A 22,831-nucleotide genomic window follows, 5' to 3' on the forward strand; every position below is an offset into this window, starting at 1 on the left:
GAAATAAAAAGGAGAAAGAAAAAAAGGTGGGCCAAAGCACAAATGGTACTTGAAAGTACCATTTTACCCCCATTATAGGATTTGCAATCTATAATAATTATAGATTCAGACTTTCTCTTGTTTGTTTACTACTCCTACTCCGTACACTGAGAGTTATTTGGAAAACTCAAAAATAATACTTCTTCCATTTTTAGATAATCATAATTTCGAAGTCCATGCTCCACGTTTAGGCTGTGTTTGGCAATGTTGGATGAAAAGAACAGAAGTTAATTACTTCCTCTGATTTTTAAGTTGTACAGTTTCTTTTTACGGTATGTATTCACATAATTTTAGGTGTTTTTTTTTAATTCTTTTTTTTACGAGAATAGTGTTTCCACGATTAAATACTCATTTTGCCTTTTTTTTTATGCATGTAAAAGAGAGGATAGGCCCCGGAAAATAAAACTACAAAAATTAAGGAGAAATAAATCGTGGCATAGCCAGCCTACTACACATCATGTAAAATGCAGGACTGTCTTTAATATTTTGGGGAGCCTGTGCTAATTATAAAAATTTGTACACATTAATCATACATATATACTTCGTAATATCTAATACAATATGTATACATCACAAGTCCGTCACTCCGTTGTCTAGATTATCCACCATAAGTTTGCATTATTCCCTGATTTTTTTTAAGTCAAAAAACATACTCCCTAATAAGGAGTACATATTAACCAAATGTTATCTAAAGTATTTTTTACAAGAATATATTCTAGACTATCCACATTTTAATGATATGAGAGTATACAATATCAATTTCGTAAAAGTATATAAAGTATTTTAAATGTATAACTAAATACTATCTAAAATATTTTGTGTGTCTTAATTAGAAAAAATGTGCGGAGAATATATATTGGAAGGTTATAAAAAGTTGGGAATTTTTTGTTTTACCATCTAAAAAAATCCGAATTTGTGTTTTACCACCTAAAATTCTCAAACTTTTATTTTACCACCTAAAAAAATAAATAAAAGTTCATTTTACCACTTTTTAACGGCAAAGTTAGCGACACCGTTTGTGGAGCCCACAAATTAAGCTTCTCCCAATCCTTTACCATTACAAAAAATTGTACCATTAACGACGGGAAATCCCGTCGCTAAAGGCCAATAATCGTTGATCAATGATGGGATTTCATGTCGCGAACCTGTCATAAAAGGGGGTCGTCGTTAATGGAAAATCCCGTCGTTAACACGTCGTAAAAGACATTTGCGACGGTTGTTCCCGTCTTTGTTTGGTTAGATTTTTGACCCGTCGTAATTAGGTTGTCGTTAAAGATACAAATGCTTGTAGTGTACCCAAATTATGTGATTATCTTTTTTACTCCTCCTTATTCAATTTTTCACCTTTTTATTTACTATTCCTAAATTCCCACCACCCATTTTTGCTCTTCAAATTTCCAAATTAATCAAATTACAAACTTATACTTCCTCCGATTTTTAATACTCGCAATGTTTGGACTTTTAATACTATTCACATAATCTACTTTGACTGTTGCTGGTGATTTATATGTAAGATAAAATATAGTGTTGTAGAATCTTGTTAGATTCGTCTCAATGTGTATTTTCAAAATATCAACTTTTTAAATTTTTTAATTAAAGAGATTTAATTATATTAATAATCAAAGTTGTGCATTGGCATGCGTGAAAATGACAAACGTTGCGAGTAAAAATGAACGGATGAAGTATTATACAACATGCTTAAAACATTGTGGAATTTTATAAGGGATATGCTATACTAGCATGGAAAACAGAAATAATTCTGGAACTTGAAGCTGTTTTCCATGCTTGGTTAGCTTGAAGCATATCCCTTATAAAATTCCACGATATTTTAAATAGGGAAATGATAAATCCAAGGAAGAATTTCACTTCTTCCAAGGAAATCACCTTTAAAAAAATGTGGATTTCCTTGGAAGAAGCAAAATTTTCCTTGGATTTATCACTTCCCATAATTCATGGTAAATAAAAACATGTATAACGGTAAAATGAGTATTAATGGAATTCCAAACTGCAAGTTCAAATGGACAATGTTTTAAAACCGTAAATAATTCTGTTTTCCATGCTTGGTTAGCTTGAAGCTTTCTGCATTTGTTAATGTTGTGCACACACTCGCCTCCATAATCTTTTGTACTTCGAATGGCTAGTACTGCTGCTTGGTTGTCCATTTGAACTTGCAGTTTGGAATTCCATTAATACTCATTTAACCATTATACATGTTTTTATTTACCATGAATACCTAAGCTATTTTACTTAATTAATATGTTTGTCATCACACGGACATTCTTGATACTCCGTATTTACTTTCGTTCTTATTAATGTTATATATGTCCAAATTAAATGGTGCAAGGAAAAAAATTATTAATCAAATTAAAAAGGTGTTGAGTACTTGAGTCTAATGTTCATTGAATAGGTTGTTTGATAGAACTACAAAGTAGTCGCTAAATTATCTTAATTAGCATTTTTTTTAATAAAACAATTGTAAAGATATAGATATAAAACAAAAACAAAAAAAATCCTAAAACTTAAAAACAAATATATTTAAATCATAACGTGTAGCTTCGATTTTTCTTTTCTTTTAATATAATTTTTTTAGTTTTTAAATTGAACATGGTGATTAGGTCTAAGATCGACTATCTTAAATTCCTGATCCAATCTGAATTATATATGACGTTATGATGATAAACCAAAAATTAAAAACTATTTGTGAATCGAACGGTCCCTTAACCTCTAATTATTTCATAACTTTTAGCATCTTACATATCTTATTTCCTACGTTCTTTTTAGTTGACACATTTTAATTTTAACACATTCACATTCTCTACTTTAACTATCTTTTGTGATTTATACATAAGAGCATGAACAATGGTCAACCTACAACTCTTATAGTTTTACTTGCCAAGCCAAATTTTAAATCACTACTTTTCTAAGTTACAACCTCTTGTACCTTTGCCATGACCCAGATGTGAATTGTTTTAATTTTTACTCTCACAATGAGAGTAGCTGGTCTAACTCGAATACTATCAAACTTATAGCTCCACAAAACTACAACCTTCATTTTTCCACATTTATTGAATTTGTAGCTCCAACTATTTAGAAATTGCAAGCTGGGACTTATACCCAACCATCGTTGGTGCTCTAAGAAAAATATAGACTATGCTCTCTTCACCCAATGTAGTGTGTTTTTTATAGTTTCTGGTGTGGTCTTCATTGAAATTATATTATTTATATTGTAGTATTTTAATAAGAAGTTTGTTAAAGGTTGTTAGAGTTTAGAAGTAGGTTTTGCTCTGTATATAAGCAAGCACAGCTGATCATTTCATTCATGAAAACAAGATTACAAACCAGTCTTCCTCATTTCTCTCTAAATCTCTTTTGTTACTTGATCTTCTTCATGGTATCAGAGCCACATCTCTCGCTTGAGATTTAGGTTTTATCTTACTCTGAATTTGCACACTGAAATTGTGTAATTTCTTAAAGATTTGCTGCGAAATTTCTTGCGATTGCGAAACTTCTTGCCCAAACTCTGAAAATTTGATCGAGAGAGATGCAATCAGTTGACTAGTTGATCGCAATGGTGACTGAAAATTCTGAAAACTTTGATTCTCAGCTAAACAATGAAAACAATGGAGGTAATTTTGATCCTTATTTTGTTTCTAATTAGGATAATCCGACTTCTTCTTTAGTTGTTGTGGTTTTCAATGGTATAAATTTTGTTCGTTGGAGTAGAAATGTTAAGCGTGAATTAGTAGCACAGAACAAAGAAGGATTCATCAATGGTGAAATATATATATTGAAGCCATCTGTGAATCATAAAGATTATCCTAAGTGGAAACGTGTTGATTTTATGGTTGTTAGCTGGATTTTAAGTTCTATGAACAATGATCTTGTTGATGATTTGGATACATTGATAATGCTATGGAGTTGTGGAAAGAATTAAATGAAAGATTTGGTCAATCTAATGGTCCATTGATCTACCAGTTAAAGAAAGAAATAGACAATCTCAATCAGGAAAACATGACCATAGGTACATATTATGGCAAAATTAAAGAAACTGTGGGATGAAATGCAAAACCTAAGAGTTTTTCCTACCTGTACATGTGGTGCTTTAAGCAAATGTAGTTGTCTATTTCTGAAAAAGATGGCAGAATTTGAAGAAGAGGACAAGATGATGAAGTTTTTGCTGGATTGACTATTACTAATGTGTTGTCCATGGATCCCTTGCCAAGCATAAATAGAGTGTTTTCTATCACTCAACAGATAGAAAAACAAAGGGAAGTGAACAATATTTCTACTGAGAGTATTGTCATGAATAGCAGTGTTATGGCTGCACAAACTCACAAGGGTGGACAGTTTTAGAGGTTTACTAGTGGACAAGGAAAGAAGGATTGGAAAGAGTTAAAGAAAGAGAAGATGTATAGAGTGTGTACACATTGCAAAGGGAAGGGGCATACTGCTGATCAATGTTTTAAACTCATTGGTTATCCTGACTGGTATAACACTATTAAAGCATCTAAAGGTCCTCAATCAGGTGGAGGCAGACTTGCTGCTCTTGATGATACAATTGGAGATGTTGGAGTTGTGAGTAGCTAGTGAGACGCTAGATGCTATTTATCAAGAGGGTGATGATGAAGGTCGCAAGTTGCGACAACATTTAGTTGTCGCAATTTTACGTGTCGGAGTTTAATTGGTACATATAGGAGCCACGTAGGCTATGCGTCATCATAATATATTTACTACCAATGCAATATTTTTACTATGAATATATGTAAATAAGATAGTCGATATAAAAAAAGAAATAAATTAGAATATTAAGATTTTCCTACCTTTTTTGTAACATATATAATAGATTATATAAGTTAAATATTTTAGTTTCCAATTTAAATGATGACACATAAGCATGTCATGTCATCATTGTGACATGGCTTAAAGGTCGCATGTTGCGACCTTTATCATTTTCGTTGTTAATAAGTTATGAAGGCAATGAAGGGCAAGCAGACACGGAATGGTGATGCCAGTGGAGCTACTTGCTCTTATGCTAACTATGCAGGTACAATATCTCACTCTTTCAATTGTACTGTGAATAAATTGCATGATGGATGCTTGTTGATTGTGGATTCTAGAGCATGTGATCATATGACATATGATGAAAATACACTGATAAACAAAAGAATTCTTCATAGTCCTATTAATGTTGGTTTACCAGATGGGACTCATATGAGTGTTGACACCATAGGTGATACTTTTCTGAGTGACAAATTGATGTTGAACAATGTCTTATTAGTCAAGGGTTTCCGCCATAATCTGTTATCTATTGGTAGATGAATTGAACAAATTGGTGTTAATGTCATATTTACTAGAAGTGGGTATTCTTTCCAAGAGCCTTATAGTTCCATGCTGCTTGGTGCTGGAAAAAGGATATATGGTCTCTACTACTTTGTCAAACATAGAGGGAAAAAAATCTCAAAGGTTGTGAACAATACTGATTTAACTTGCCAGGATCCAAGTTGCAGCACATTAGAAAATGTAGTTGAGGATATTGTAAATGATGTAAACATGATTAGTTTGCCAAATAAAACTTCTACTAGTGTGTCTCAGCCTAAGGATGGTCACCGAAATAAACTGGACCTTTTACATGCTAAATTGGGACATCCATCTTTGTCCAAAATGAAGTATGTCAATGTTGAATATTGTAAAGGGATTACAGAATACAATTGTGGTGTGTGTTACATTCAAAGCATCACAAATTTCCTTTTACTGTAAGTGATAGTAAGTCTTTTGAGTGTTTTGATTTAATACACTTAGATTTATGGGGACCATATAGAGTTATAAGCTTAGATGGTGCTTCTTATTTCTTAACTGTGCTTGATGATCACAGCAAGATTACCTGGACTTATCTGTTACATAACAAGATGCAAGTAGAAAGAGTTATTTCTGAATTCATATCTATGGTTGAGACACAATTTACTAAGAAGATCAAAAGGGTAAGGGGTCAGATAACAGGACTGAAGTTGTCAAAGAATCCTGTAGAGCATTGTTTGCTAGTAAGGGTATTCTGCATGAAAGGAGTGTTCCATATGTTCCTCAACAAAATGGCAGGGTTGAGAGAAAACACAGAAGTCTTCTTGATATTGCTAGAGCTTTGAGATTTCATGCTGGTCTTCCAAAGAAATTTTGGGGATAGTGTATTCTCACAGCTACCTATTTGCTAAATAAAGTTCCTTCAAAGGTGTTAAATTGGAAAACTCCATTTGAGGTTATGTTTCACATCACTCTTGTTTATGACAAACTCAGATTTTTTGGTTCTCTTTGTTTTTCCTATAATACACAGGTCAAGAAGGATAAGTTTGACTCTAGAACAAGGAGATGTATATTTCTTGGATATCCTGTTGGATTCAAGGCTTTTAAGCTATATGATCTTGATACACACACTGTTTTTTTTCTCAAGAGATGTGATCTACTTTGAAGGTATCTTTCCATACAAAATCTCTACTCAATCCACTACTTCAGTTTCTTCATCTACTCAAATAGTGCAATTTGGCACTGAATTTTCCCATTCAAACACTATTCCTGATTCATATATTTCTTATTCAGTAGATCTTTCTCCAAATCACAATTTTCCACCTGAACCTCCTTCTCCTAAAACATCTCTAAGCAATACTCATCATTCTTCTCCAGATAGCATTCTTTCATCACCTAATTCTGCTACTTCTCACAGTTCTTATCATGTTCATCAACCTACATCAGTTCTTGATTCAAATCCTAAACCTACTATTGGTCCTGTTGTCAGACAACAATCTAGGCAAATTAAGCCTTCTACTGTTCTCAAAGACTTTGTTGGAGGATATGTCCCTCATAGACATGTACCTTCTCCAACTAGTAGTGAATCTCTTACATTTTCTCATCCTCTCCTGGTACTGAGAATGATGATAGTTGGTTGATTTCTATGGCACTTGAGAGTTATGATACTTGGGAATCCTTAGCATTTTCTGTGTGCCCTTCTCCTAATGACCCTAAGTATTACAATCGAGCTAGAAATGATGACAATTGGATACTTGCTATGAACAAGGAAATCCAAGCTCTTGAGAGTAATGACACTTGGGAGCTTACTCTCTTGCCTAAAGATAAAAAGGCCATAGGTTCCAAGTGGGTTTATAGAACCAAACTGAATCAAGATTATACAATAGACAGGTATAAGGCCAGATTGGTTGCTATTGGCTATCAACAGGTTGAAGGCAGATATTTTACTCAAACTTTTTCTCCAGTTGCTAAGTTAGCTACTGTGAGAATTGTTATTGCTCTTGCTGCTATGAAGGGTTGGGATTTATATCAATTAGATGTGAACAATGCATTCTTACATGGTTTTATTGATGAGGAAGTTTATATGAAGCCACCTCCTGGTTACATCAAGGCAAAGCCAAGGGAAGTTTGCATACTTAAAAGGTCTATCTATGGTTTAAGACAAGCTTCTAGACAGTGGAATAAAGAATTGAGGAAGTTTCTGAAAACTTTGAACTTTAAGCAATCTAAACAGGATTATTCCTTGTTTACTATAACTCATGATGGAGAGTTTTTGGTGATTCTAGTCTATGTGGATGATATTTTAGTTACTGGAACTTCTGTATCTCAAATAGAAGAGGTGAAATATTCCTTTGATCAAGCCTTTACAACTAAGGACCTTGGTCAGTTATCCTATTTCCTTTGCATAGAAGTACTCATGAATGCAAAAGGTATTTTTCTTTCCCAAAGAAAATACATCAAGGATATCCTAATTGATGTTGGTATGGAGGACTGTATGGCTGCTCCTGCTCCTTTATCTTGTGGTCTGAAATTGTTTATTGATGATGGAGATTTATTTGATGAACCTGATGTGTACAAAAGGCTTGTGGGAAGACTCTTATATCTAGGAATCACAAGACCAGATTTTCCATATAGTGTTCAGCATCTCAGTCATTTTGTACAGTCTCCAAGAGTTCCACATTTAAGGGTTTCTCTCCACGTTCTTAAATACTTAAAAGGAACTTTAGATGATGTATTATGGTATTCAACTGATTCTGACATTCAGCTTTCTGCATATAGTGATGCAGATTGGAGTTCTTGCCAATTCAGCAGTAGATCTCTTAGTGCATATGATGTGTTTCTTGGAAATAATTTGATTTCCTGGAAAACTTAGAAGCAGCGCAATGTTAGTAAATCATCTCCTGAAGCTGAATACAAAAGTATGTTAGCAACAACCAGTGAACTTGTATGGATTCAAGGGTTGCTTGAAGATCTTCAAGTCAATATTCCTTTGCCAGTGTCTTTGTATTGTGACAACACTTCAGATGTGCATCTAGCTCAAAATCCTATGTTTCATGACAAGACCAAGCATTTAAAAAGGGATATGCATTATGTGCGTGAACAAGTTAAAGATGGATTCATCAAAACTGCCCATGTTTCGAGCTCTCAACAACTTGTTGATCTGCTTACTAAACCTCTTGCTTCCTCTCAACATCGAGTGTTATCTACCAAGCTTGGACTTATTTCTAAGGTCCAACTTGAAGGGGGAGTATAGGAATTATATTATTTATATTTTATTAATTTGATAAGCAGTTTGTTAGAGGTTGTTAGAGTTTGTTAGAAGTAGTTTTTACTCTGTATATAAGTAAGTCCAGCTGATCATTTCATTTATGAAAACAAGATTACAAATCAGTCTTCCTCATTTTCTCTCTAAATCTCTTTTGATCACTTGATATTCTTTAGTCTAATATGATTCTTCAAGTACTCCGTATAACAAATCCAATAATATTTTTCATATTTACAACTATTACAAATCAACCAATATTCTACTACCTCCGTTCAAAATATCTACACACTTTTCATTTTATTCCGTTTAATAATGTTCAAGTAATGGCTGACATGTAAACAACATAAAGCTTGAAGTTAGTACGAGCTTAAACAAAACTTTCGGTAGTTTACTTGCTAAATCTCTTTGAGATTTTGAGCTTAAACAAAGCTTTGGAGTCGACTCTTTATATTGTGCTTTATACGGAATACTATTTTTTGACATGAAAATTTACTATATTACCCTTTTTACCCCACAACATTTATAACTTTCTACTCAATTTCTCACTTCCTTCAAAATTTCTTACACCCATCCACCTTTTACATATTGCTCTTACTTTATCCATATTTTATTACATGGTTTTTCATGAAATACCCCTGAGTTTTAGCGTAATTCACATAATACATAAAATGCCCCTAAACCAAAACTTAATATGCAAGATACTCTTACTAATGACGTGTCGTTAGTCCTCCGTTAGCCATGTTCCAAATTTCACCAAATACCCCTATTTTATTACTTATTTCACCAAATACCCCCATTCTGAAACTTAATTCACCAAATATCCAAAACTTAAAATTACCCATTTTGATGCTCAACGACTAATTTTGTATTTGAAAAGTAGTCATTGGTTATTGTTTGCTTATAAAAAACCCCTTTCTAAATGTTTTCTACTTACAGAACATCACTGCACCAACTACATTTACTGATGTTTTTTTTACTTAATGCATCGTGCAAGATCAAAGCATCTGCGCAAAATAACTACCCCAAAAAAACTCATAAACCATTAACTGTCTCATGCTTGCTTGGATTTCTTCTTCTTTTGTGGTGCCTTGGAAGTACTTGCACCATCAGAGACAACTTCTTCTTCCTTGTCGAAGCTCTCTGTTTTGGTGGTGCCTTGGAAGCTAGTGTCAGTACCAGACTTGCAGGTCCTTGCATTGTGGCTCATTTCCTTGCATTTGCTACACTTAACTAAAGCGTGCCTCTTCCTCTTCTTAGCTTCATTCACACCCCTCTTTCTCTATTTAAGGGATCTTCCAACACTCCTCTTTATCCCAGGAGGGTTAATGGTGGGAACTGGGAAGTTTGAACTCAGGCCACTAAGTGAGGTCAGGTATTGGGTGCATGTACTCTCTATATGCCTGTTTATAAGCAGAACCCTTGACAAAATCAGACACAAAATCTTTAAGATTGAATTTCTGGTTGTAAATCACCCTCAAACCATGTTTACAAGGTGTGTGTGTGTATATATATATATATATATATATATATATATATATATATATATATATATATATATCATATATATATATATATATATATATATTCCAGAGACCTGCCACACTAGCTCCACATCCACAGGTTCTGGTGTCTAATCTCACTCAGTATTTCACATGGCAATCCCTCACTTCATACTCCCCGGCCACCACCACATGGAATAGAGTAGCAAAACCTGGATTATGCACTTCTGATCTCAATTTCCTGTTTGGCATACTCAGTTAAGTGTTGAGGGTCCATATATGCTTGCTGCTTTGTCAAACCTGACCCCGATTCTCTACATGGACCACTGCCTAATAGCTGCAAATAAACAGATCCAATAAGCAAATGAACATAAGAACAAAATCACTAAACCATTCAGAAAAGGGGTTTTTATAAACAAACAATAACCAACGTGCGACTACTTTTCAAACACAAAAACTAGTTGTTGCATCAAAATGGGTAATTTTGAGTTTTGGATATTTGGTGAATTAAGTTTCATAATAACGGTATTGGGTGAAATAAGTATTAAAATATGATATTTGGTGAAATTTGGAACTTGGCTAACGGATGACTAACGGCGCATCATTAGTAAGGGTGTCTTGGGTATTAAGTTTTATTTAAGGGCATTTTATGTATTATCCAAACTTGATGGGCATTTGGTGAATTAAGCTAAAACTCATAGGTATTTCATGAAAACACCGTTTATTATATCCACCCACTTTTTTACACTACTTCTTCCTCTTTTGTCTTAATATTTGAGAAAATAGTAACTGTAAAGATTATTTTGAAACGGAGGCGGAGTACTACATATGTGTGTGTCGCCTTAAGTAAGTTATGGTTACTATCTGCATCATACTGCATACTTAATAAGCAAGTAAGAATGATCGAGGGGAGTAGTGGGTGCATATGAAGGAAATGTAGGCGCAAGTGGGAGAACAAAGTATAAAATATTCCTCAGTTTAGTGTAATACGAGTACGAAGTATACAACTAAGTGTGTGCGTAATAACCAACTTAAATGACCGAATGAAAATAGAAATACGTAGCCAACTCAAAGGAACGGTGAAATTAGTAAAATCAAATAATTGAATAACGCATACTCCTATATCAAAGTTAAAATTGGACCATTTGGACCATTACTTTTAACCGATGAAAGTTAATAAGAGTGTACTATAAACGCATTTCTTACTTATTCATTATTCCATTAGAATAGACTATGACCTCCAACTTATTCTTGGACATTTCATCACGTTCATTAAGTGTCATCTCTTTAATTATCTACACTAATAATCAATTTAAAATAGAGTGTGATTTGGTCACCAAGAAGTAAGTAATTATCTTTACAACTAATTAATTAATCAAAATTAAATAAATACTCCATTTGGTCCCACTTTGCACAACAAATAAGCTGCTCTCCATGTTTAGAATTCAAGGGCAAGCACAAGTAGACTTTTTTAAAGACTTGGTCTATTACTTCTCCCCCTTAGAATAAAATGGAAGTTACTCTTGCCCCCAAAGAATGCTCCACTAATATTGGGGATGAAGTGGTTACTTTCCCACTCATTTCCTACCCTTCATTTTCCACCAAAAAGATCCAATTTTGGAGGAGCAAAACCACTAACAATAAGTAACAACATCTATTTTTTCTTTTCTTGGAGAGTACACAAATTTTGGACCTATCTTTCTACTACTATGTAGCTTACTAGTTTTTAGTAAACATACAAAAGTATGGAAGTAACATATGACTATTTACTTAATAAATTAGTTTGAACACGTAAAGTCTATTGTTGTTACAGCTGGTGATAATTATTAATTTGTCGTTACAAAGTTATTGACGTGAAATTAAGAATCAAATTTAGGTTAGTTTAGTATTGAGTTGAGTCAGTTGACCATGGACTACATCATGATCGATAGATTAAAACCAACGAGGTGGACATTGACAAGTGGATAGTTGAGTTGTTGTCACTATTATTAGGTCATAGCTTGGTGAACTTTACTAGGTCATTGTAGAAGTAAGGCCAAATTAATTTTATTCTTAGTCCCAAGTTTTTAGCCTTTTTGTCAACTTTTACAATTAAGTATATGTTTCTTGAGTTTTTAACTCTTTGAGGAAAACATAAATTCGTTAATTGATGCTAATTATATCTTGGTCAATTGAAACTACATAAAGTAATAAAGTTTTATTAGTCTCAATAAACCAAAATAACTATCCCTTAGTATTACTAGTTTCTAACTCTATATGCATGTTAAGAAATGTAAAATAAGCATAATAACACAAGATAACTAATTAATTGATAATGCATTGAGTGTGGAAGCTAGCTAGTCAAACTACATTGGGTTGAAGATGCATCTATAGGAACTAACAAACAATGGTGATAAATTAGGAAATTGGATCCCATGTAAGACTATCACCGTATCACGTACTGTCATGAAACAAAAATAATAATACAATGGTTTGTGTAGTATGTGTTCAAGGGCACATGTTAAGTTACATAAATTTATAAATTTTAAAAAATAAGACAAGTAGAAAAGTTAAATCCGAAAGGTATACTTATAAAGGAAAACTAACTTGCATTATAATGTTAATTACTTTGGTTAAATATAGAAAGTTTATTTTTCTTTTTATTGTTAACAATCCATTGATATAGGATCTAGATCGACATCATTGTAGTATGTCCATGGACTCGCTCGTACAACAGAAAATTCGAGTACAATGCAAAATAAAATACTCCGTATTCCTATAGAGCACTATTGATCATACAAATCTCTCTTTTTTAAAAAAAAAAATCAGCAATATTTGAAGACCACCAAGATATCTACACGATCCCATCTAATCACACAAAAGACAAGATAATATATTTCCATCAAAGTCTTTTTTAAGAAATACATCTTTACTGATACGTATCACATCAGTACCCAATCAATTATCATAACTCGTAATCTGATAAAACATGGTAATTTCATATCACACCATAATCACATATCATTCCCTTTATTATTAATTAAAAATAAATACTTAATATTGATACTTTGATAGTAATATTATAGCATTTAAGTTGAAAGAATATTAGAAATGAAAACATATTAGTAGAGAAACGGGCATACAAAAAGAGCCTTTGAAACTAAAACATGTTATATGTTTGTTCTTTTATGATTTGAGGATACTTAACAAACGCGTAATTAAGTCCTCATAAATTACGTTTGCCGTTTCTCCTCGCACTTAAAAGAAGATCCCACCAAAAACTCAGTTTTCCTCAACACCCATCAATTTAAACCCAAAAATAAATTTAATTTTTTTTTCTTTTTTTCTTTTGGGTGTTTTGTATATATTCCCCGTTGGTGGAGGAATGCTTGTCACCTACTCATATTGTAGCTTCCAATCTCCACTTTCTCTCTCCTCTCTCTCTCACACACACACTAACTTTTGTGCAAAAAAACTCTCCACACCTCACGCAAAGTTCACCCCCTTCCCTTACTCATAGAAAAAGTGCAAATTTTACTTCTTTCTACTAAAAAAAGCTTATTCTTAGTTTAGTTTTACTTCATTTCCCCTGTTTTTTTTATGCTTACAAAATGGAGAGGCAAAGGTGTAAGCTTTGTTATAGGAAGTTTGCTAATGGGAGAGCTTTAGGAGGCCACATGAGGTCTCACATGATGAATCTACCAATCCCTCCTAAACCCGACCCGCCGCGCCCGCTACCACCACCACCAAAAAAACTACAAACACCCAGTTGTGAAACCGTGTCGGAAACCGAGTCACCCTCATCGCCACCTTTCTCTTCCTCCTCGTCATCGGGTTCTGAACGCGATGCAGTAGCTGAGCCGACCGGATCATCCTCACTCATTACGCTACAAGATAGAGAAAGCGAGACTGAGTCGTTTAAGAAGAATCCAACTCGGAAGCGGCGATCCAAGCGGATTATTTCAAAACCATCTTCTTCAACTACTTCGTCGGAATATCACTTTCAACGACGACATTACCGCCATCTGAATGAGTATGATCCTGACGATTTCATCATCAACAACAATAACAACAACTCAGCCGAGGAGGCTGCGGCGGTGGAAGCACCGGGAAGTTCGGTGTCGGAGGTGACTTCCGATGAAGACTTAGCCTTCTGCCTTATGATGATGTCACGTGACAAGTGGAACGACGACTGTGATATTGGTACAACACGAACAACAACCACAACCCGAACTAGTAACAAGAAGAGATACAAGTGTGATACTTGTAACAAAGTTTTCAAATCTTACCAAGCATTAGGTGGTCACAGAGCGAGTCACAAGAAACAACGCCTTCGCGATGACGGCAACGACAGAATAATTAGTTATCTTTACGAAGAAGACGAAAGATTGGAGGAAGAACTGGAGAAGAAGGTTCATGAATGTCCAGTTTGTTACAGAGTGTTTGCTTCAGGACAAGCTCTTGGTGGGCATAAGAGATCTCATGTTCTTGCTAACAACAACACTAATTCTCCTAAGAAGAGTAAGAAGATGGTTATTACTGATAATGAGAGTTTGATTGATCTTAATCTTCCTGCTCCGGTTGACGACGATGATGATTCAGCTGTTTCGGATGTTCATTTCTGATCAGAATTAAATAGAAAAAAGAAAAGTCAAAAGGTAATTTTTATTTTATTTTTTCAAAATTAATTATCATGTTCTTTAAATTAGCATTTTATCATAAAGTATGACTTAGTCATTTTAGTTTTTTTGTTGGAAACAAAAAAAGTTGTAAGTAATTATCAACTATTCCAAGTACTACTTCTACTCTTGTTACAATTGTTGAGAAGTATGATCAGAACCATATACTCCGTTCGTACTCTATTTTATAATAGGGTTAAAGTTTACTAAAGCAAATTGCATTAATGAAGTTACATTAGTAGTGGAAGTAGCTCCATCAGTATCATTTGCGCTAATTAAGTAAGTTTTAAGTAATTTTAATTAGTGTAGTTGAGATTTGTTTAAGCTTAATGAAGTTCAAGGACTGTTCCTAGTTTCCAGCTGTTTAGCTAACTGCCTCTCCAATTAGATTAATTCCAACTACTTTTTTTTTTGTTTTGTTTTTGCGAGGTTTGGAAGTTGAAATTATACTCAAAAGAATTTTTTTTTAAAAATAGAGAAGGAAAAAGTCAGTCCTAGAAAAGTTGAATAAATAAGAACCTTGTATTTTGGGGGAATAAAAATAGTAAGTTTCCACCTGTCAATATAATGCTGCAGATTACAGTTGGTCAAGAGCGCAGTAGGAAGATCAGCAATGTGTTCTTTTTCACGGGTTGTTTAATACAAAAATCATATACTTTCTGTTACTCATTTTTTGTAGTTTTATGATCAAAAAATACTACTTCCTCCGTCTTTTAATACTCGCAACGTTTGGACTTTTGCCACTATTCATATAATCTACTTTGACTATTCGTAGTGTTTTTTATATAAGATAAAACATAGTCATGTGGGATCTTGTTAGATCCGTCTCAATGTGTGTTTTCAAAATATCAACTTTTTATAATTTTTGCATAAAAAGAATTTAAGATATAAATGATCAAAGTTGTGCATTGACATGCGTAAAACTAACAAACGTTGCGAGTATTAAAAGACGGAGGAAGTATAATTCTATAAATTTACTAAAACAGTCTTCATAATGTAACACATTGTTTAATACGGAATATAATACTCCCTCCGTATTTATTTAAGGGATACACTTGTCTTTTCCGGCCGTATTTATTTAAGGATACACTTGCCATTTTTAGTAATTTATCAACTCCACCATCTAATTAAATAATACATCTAATTTACCCTATCACCCACCCCCAAATTTTTGGCTGCATAGCTATGCATGCAATTTTGCATGCATATGAGCTTCAATTGCTTTGTTTCAGCAGTTTCAGCATTCCTTTTTTAATGCATTATTCTGTTTCCTCTTTTTTTTTAAAAAAAAAAAAAATTATTTTAATTTTTAATTTTAATTTTTTTTTAAAATTTTGTATAACGCTTGTTTTCCCCAAAAAAATCTCATTATTTGAGTAAGCTGCAAGCACACATAAGGAACAAACAAATGGACATTTAAAGTAACTTAATGAACATTCATGTTCAAAAACTGAACTTGTCATCTATTTTTCTATACGCTTCTTCTATTTTAGTTCTATTTCTATATGCTTCTAAATTTTCTGCTTCTTTCCTTTCGGGTTTCACTTTTTTTGCTACACCGGTCTTTTTCCTCTTTCTACATGCTTCCTTATTTGCAGATTCTTTTCTTGTTGTTTTTGCCTTCAATTCTTGCAGCCTCTCTTAATACCACATATTCCATTTCGGTTTATTTCTTTTGTTGGCGCATTCATATTAACCTTTTCCTTCCTGCATGAAAATCATAATGTTGTTAGTTGAACATTGTTCTGTATAAATTGAACATAAGACTTGAGAAACTGAACATCACACAAAGTGTTCTTATTCATGAACATATGATAGTTTTATAAGTTGAATTTAATTGAACATGATTCGTTATAAGTTGAACACGAGACTTGAGAAACTGAACATCACACAAAAATTTTCTTATTTGTGAACATCATCTTTTATAAATTAAACATCATCTTTTATAAGTTGAACATGATGAGTTATAAACTGAACATGACAATATTTAGAAGGTACCAATTTTGATATTTTAGTAAAGAATAATGAACACCTGCTTATAAAATATGAACATGATCTTTTAGTAAAGACTAATGAACATCTGTTTTAAAGAATGCTTTTGGCTCGTTGTTTGATGTTGATGCTTTTTTATTAATGTTGATGCTTGCCTTTTAGTTGAACATGATCTGTATAAGTTGAACATAAGACTAGAGAAACTGGACATCACACAAAGTGTTGAAGATGTCATAGTTTTATAGGTTAAATTTAGTTGTACATAATTCTTTATAAGTTGAACATGAGACTTGAGAAACTGAACATCACACAAAAGTATTGAACATATATTATTTTTATAAGTTAAATTTCGTTGAAAAACATCACACCAAAGTGTTGAACATATCAGTTTTATAAGTTGAATTTAGTTGAACATGATTCTTTATAAGTTTAACACGAGAGCTGAAAAACTGAACATCACACAAAAGTGTTATTATTTGTGAATATCATCTTTTATATGTTGAACATGATAAATTATAAACTGAACATACAAATTCAAAATTAATATTAAGCAATAACTACCACAACCACCACGAACAACAATCCCAACAACCATACCAACAACAACAACAACACAATACTAAGTTACCAAATGTAGTTCATTCTACAATTCTGAACATCGAACTTTATAAATTAAACATGAACGGTGATAGATCTAAAATCGCAGCATAAAATTGTTGTTCAAAATAAATGAACACCTACATATATTAATTTGAACATCTACATATATTAATTTGAACATCTCCAACCACGAAATCAATTAACGACAATATGTAAGTTAAAGTCACAATCAAATTTGGTGACGAAACTAACAAATTATTAAACACGAATTCACAACAAATGAACCTTGAATAAATGCGTATTAAAGATCAATTTACAAAGGAAACTCACGAATTTCATACAAATAAACATGGATTGGCATAAAGAGAGGAGAGAGATATTCGACGGATCTGATCAAAAATTCGCCGGAACTAATGAGAAATTTGACAGATTCGACCAGAAAATCCATAGATCTGACCAAAATTTGACATATCCGACCAAAAATTCGATAGATCTTACCAGAAATTTGACGAATCCGACTAGAAATTCGCCAGAATCGCATGAGTAACCGTCACTGTGGAATCCATCAGAGTCAAATTGGAGGTTTAAAGGGAGATAAATATGTAATTTGATGAGAGAAAATAGTAGTTTGATGAGAGAGAATGTGGAGGTTTTGATGAAAGAGAAAATGGTGAGAGAAAAATAAAATGGGGTTTGATGAGATAGAAAATGGGGAAAGGTTAGAGGAGAGAGAAAAATGGGTATAATATAGTGTGTTTTAGCTCATATGCATCTAGAGATAGATGCATACCTATGCAGCCATTAATTATTAATCACCCACCATCCTATTAAACAAATAATTTCATAAACCCACTCCACCCTCCACCCACCAAAATGACATGGTCCCCACATGTTTAATTATTAAAATATCTATCCAACCCCACTTGCTTTATTATTTTATTTCATTCTATTATTCTTCTTAATACCCATGCTCGGCCAAGTGTATCTCTTACAAAAATACGGAGGGAGTATCAAAGCTTTAAGATTTCAGTTCGCGTGATTTGTAGTCGTACCATGTACGCTACAACCTTAAACTCACTGTATCTCTATTCTATAAGCCAGCTCCTGAGGTTGTTTTTGTAAATTAACTTTTCGTGTCCACCATTAATTTTACAGAAATACCCTCCTGATGTTTGTGTGCCAGTAAAAGGTTATTTGACTGGCTTAATAAAACGCCTAGAATCATTTACCAGGGCCCATAAGGTTGAACAATTGAATGCACTACTTAAATTAGGGCTGATTGATTACTTAAATCAGGAAATCAAATAAACATTAGGAAAGAAATTATTACACATTATTACAGCTTATTCAAAAAAAAAACTCCAAAAACAAGATTCTCCAGAAACAAGAACCGGAAAACAACGTTTTACAGCACTGATTCTCAGAAGAAGAAGAATCATTTGCAACGTTTGATTCTCAGAAGAACCATATCATCGTTCTTGAAGTCTTTCCCGTACAAGTAAGTATACTTTTCACGAATCCTTGCAAGAAACAATAAAAATAATAACACCTTTAGTATAGATTCGTGAATATTAATGCATAACCAACAAGGATAAGGCCATTAAAATTGTCATATGCATAAAATACATGGAATATAGTATGCATAACAGAAATTAAACTAAATTAATAATGATTCGTGAATTTGTATGCATAAACAAATTTGCTTTTTAAAGATTGTTGCTATGTAAATTAAATCGGTCTAACTTATATAATTTCTTTAATCTATTTTGCAGATTTGAAAATACAAGGTATGTAATTTTCATGCTTTTATGAATTTCAATTAATTATTTCACATTTTAATCCATGCTTTGAATTAAACAATCTCTTATATATATATATTTTTTTTTGTATGTTAAAATCATGTTTTTTAGAAAATAATACACATTTTAATTCATGTTTGTTTAATCTCTTATTGCAGATTTCAAAGTACAAGGTATGTAACTTTCACTCTTTTATGAATTTAAATTAATTATTTCAAATTTTAATTCACGCTTTTAATTAAATAATCTCTTATATTTTTTTAAGGTTTATAGGGTTTTTGAGAGATTTATGAATCTCTTATGTTTCTGTTTATAATATTTTTGTCATTAGAATTTCGTTAATTTATTTTGCAGATTTGAAAATAAAAGGTATGTAAGTTTCATGCTTTTATGAGTTTCAATTAACTTTCATGCTACTATTAAAAATTCTTTCAAATTTTAATTGCAGATTAAAATCTGCAAATCTGCAAAATATAAATTATTTCAAATTGAATCTGCAATATGAAATTGAAGATTATAAATTATTTCAAATTTTAATTCATGCTTTTAATTAAATAATCTCTTATATTTTTCATGAAATATTTTTTGGGAGAATTACGAATTTGTGTCATTACAATTATGAATCAGAAAATAATGGACTTGAATTGGTTTTTATGCAGATTTGAAGTTGGGTTAAAAGTTCATAACGAGATCAAATAACGAACAACATACGGTATGTGCCAATCAAACAAAAATAATAGTAATAGCTATGATTTTAAACTAATTTAATTAATTATTTCAGATATGAATTCATGCTGATAAATCGACTCCTAATTTAATTAATTAAATCGACTCTTATTTTATTTTAATTACTTTAATTACTTGAATCCCGAATTAGAAATGAATCCCTCATGAAACCCAACTACCTCAATGACCGAGAACCCAAAACAAAACAATAACCTAATATCCTCACATTGGGTTCAATTTCAAACATGAAACCCTAATAAATCGAATAACCCAATTTCAAACAAAAAAATAAATTTCAGATTGTGAAATTTCGAAAATAAAAGAGACATATAAAACGAAATCATTAAACCATCATTAAATATCAAGCAAATCAGATTATGGTACCTATCGCCTCGCAAATCATTAAACCATCATTAAATATCAAGAAAAAAACATGTTTACAAATTCATCACACACGGTTCAACTCTGAAACAACAGAATTTCACAACACAGTACAATTTCACGAAACAGTACACTACAGTGCATCAAATACAATGCTATCAATAACATCAAAGTTATGCATGAATTTCCTCCTTTCAGTCACAAAACATACAGTGAGGAGTTATAGTTTTCCAACACCTTTCTAACTTTCGATTAGGTTTCTTTTATGGTGAGATTCAATTAGGTTTATTGAGTATGCATTAACATGCATTTTTTCAGACCAATACAGCCTCGCAACTTCTAAGAAAGTACCTGAACTTACTCACATCCTCGCCTCGCACAGCGCCTCGCCCGCCTCGCCTCGCACAACGCCTCGCCCCGCCATCCGCCTTTGCTTCTTCCTCTCCAATCCGTATAATTTCACGACATGCAAACTAAAAATTCCAAAAATAATTAGGTCTTAAACAAAAACAACAGAAATACGATAAATCAGTATCAAAACAACAAGATCTGGAAATTTAGAAGGAAATAAAGCAAAAAAAATCATTAGAATTCACAAGAAATAAAAAGACGAAGAGATATACCTATGCGCTCACCATTTGTTGAACAGATCTGAAATATGCATGAGTGTTATCGCCATTTTTGCTCAGATCTTCTTCAAAGTAGTTGGAAATGAGGTGAGACAAAGGAGGGATCATCTCCATTTCTGAGATGGAAAGTGCGGTGAGGAGATATGAGATGGAAAGTGCGGCGAAACGAGAGGTGAGATGGAGAGTTTCTCCATAGTTTGAGAGAAAAGAAGGAGATCACCAAAATGAGGAGAGAGAAAGGAGAAAGAAACAAAAGGAAATAGGGTTGGATGCCATCAACGGCGGTATGAGGAGAGAGAAATAAGAGATAGGAAGATTATGAACAAAAGGAAATAGGCCTTTCAAGCCTTATGAATTAAACGGGCTTTAAGAAACTGGGCTCAGTCAATAAAATGGGCCCACTTTCTAAACTTGCTTAAAACGAAAATTATAATCTTTATTGTACTTAAAAGCTGAAATTAAATGAAATCTAATTTTTACTGCATAATAACCATAAAAAGTATCAAAAGTCCAAATATATAATCTATTTTAAATTAAAATTTTATTTTTAGAGGAAAGATAAACTAAAAGCATCAAAATTAAATATTTGATCTATTTTAAATTAAAACTTTCATTTAGCGTAAAAGAGAAACAAAAAACATCAAAAGTCCAAATATTAAAATCTATTTTAAGTTACAGCTTTCGTTTTAGTAGAAAAGAAAAGCAAAAAGGCATCAAAATAAAGTATTTACTTTATTTTATATTTTAAATTAAAATTTTCGTTTTAGCGGAAAAGAAAAACTCGACTTTAATCTAAATAAAACCTTAAAATAATTTATTTATTTTTTTAAAAAAATAGTGACTAAGTGCATTGTCCACTCTCCAACATAATTTTTACAACATTTTTGGTTTTTAAATTATTAATAATATTCCGCATGCATCGCTATTGCAAGTGAAATTAAATAATATTTTTTTCACATCATATATAACTTACATTATCCACTCTCAATTATAATTCGTATAACATTTAATTGTGGTTTTTAATTTACGAGTTTGCTATTGATTTTGTAGGGATATTATGACAGAGTCAGTAACTGGGCGACAACAACTTGATTCACTAACCTCGAGAGGCGGACGTCTACTCCAACAGTTTATTGTAGATAACTGTGTCAAAATGCAAGCCAATAATTTGAGGTGGATTGCACTCAACCAAGATAAGATACGTGATGATTTATACAAGGGTTTAGAAGATTATTTAAATGTTAGAAAGCATAAGTGAGATTCTGATTTTTTCGTTGAGATATGTTAGTTGTAACAAAATAATTTTAACTTTAATTCATACTTTCGCACACATCGCGTGCATATAAGATTAGGATTTGATAATGTTGCGTATGTTCTTTATATTGTGCTAATATGTTTTTTTCTTAACTTTTCAACCATGCATTTGTGATGAAATCTTCCAATAGGTATTAAACCATTGGTTAAAAAAACTGTCTGAAGAAAAATATAGAGATAGTCATTCTACGATCATAAATATTGATTTATTAATGTTGGTTTACATGCATTCTAAACTTCACGCACGCATCGCGTGCATAAAATACTAGTCATGAAATAAGTATAGGCGTCTTGTAGAGTACTCCGTACTTCGCAGTGCCCGTAATGACCAAGTATCAAATAAAAACAGATACTTCCCCTTTCTAGGTTTTTTAATTGCTCCATCGGACTCTATTTATGTGACTTTTTGGTCAAATAGAGGCAACTAAAATGAGACAAATTAAATGAATTACTTTTACTGATGAATACTCATCCTCCGTACTTCGTAGGTTGAAAGAAATGGCGGGCCTTCCCTTTGCCTTTGGTGGGATCGGTCTCCGGGCGGAAAATTCCATAGTGTATTTTTAGTTTCCCTTTAAATTTGTGTACAATTACATATATTTCATATGGAGTACCATATTGTTTAAATCTTCCA

General features: G+C 32.5%; 1 protein-coding gene across 3 annotated transcripts; it reads left to right on the forward strand.

Moving 5' to 3' along the window:
- Window positions 1-13,375: 13,375 nt before the first annotated feature.
- Window positions 13,376-22,831, forward strand: LOC110788970 (zinc finger protein ZAT9). Of its 3 annotated transcripts, XR_008928358.1 has the most exons (5): window positions 13,376-14,735; window positions 19,121-19,135; window positions 19,306-19,320; window positions 19,807-19,859; window positions 21,934-22,231. XR_008928358.1 is itself a non-coding variant. In XM_021993608.2 (2 exons), exon 1 carries the CDS (start codon window positions 13,689-13,691, stop codon window positions 14,700-14,702), a length of 1,014 nt encoding a protein of 337 aa, XP_021849300.1. In that variant the 5' UTR covers window positions 13,376-13,688; the 3' UTR covers window positions 14,703-14,735; window positions 22,686-22,831. The 3 variants fall into 3 exon arrangements, 1 of the variants encoding a protein (XP_021849300.1); XR_008928359.1 differs by lacking the exon at window positions 19,807-19,859 and having other exon boundaries at window positions 21,934-22,230; XM_021993608.2 differs by lacking the exons at window positions 19,121-19,135; window positions 19,306-19,320; window positions 19,807-19,859; window positions 21,934-22,231 and adding an exon at window positions 22,686-22,831.

This window comes from Spinacia oleracea, chromosome 2 (genome assembly GCF_020520425.1).
Source record: "Spinacia oleracea cultivar Varoflay chromosome 2, BTI_SOV_V1, whole genome shotgun sequence".
NCBI lineage: Eukaryota > Viridiplantae > Streptophyta > Magnoliopsida > Caryophyllales > Amaranthaceae > Spinacia > Spinacia oleracea.

What these genes read in the sequence shown, in the direction of transcription:
- LOC110788970 (XM_021993608.2), top strand. Translation starts at nt 13,689, where the DNA reads ATGGAGAGGCAAAGGTGTAAGCTTTGTTATAGGAAGTTTGCTAATGGG.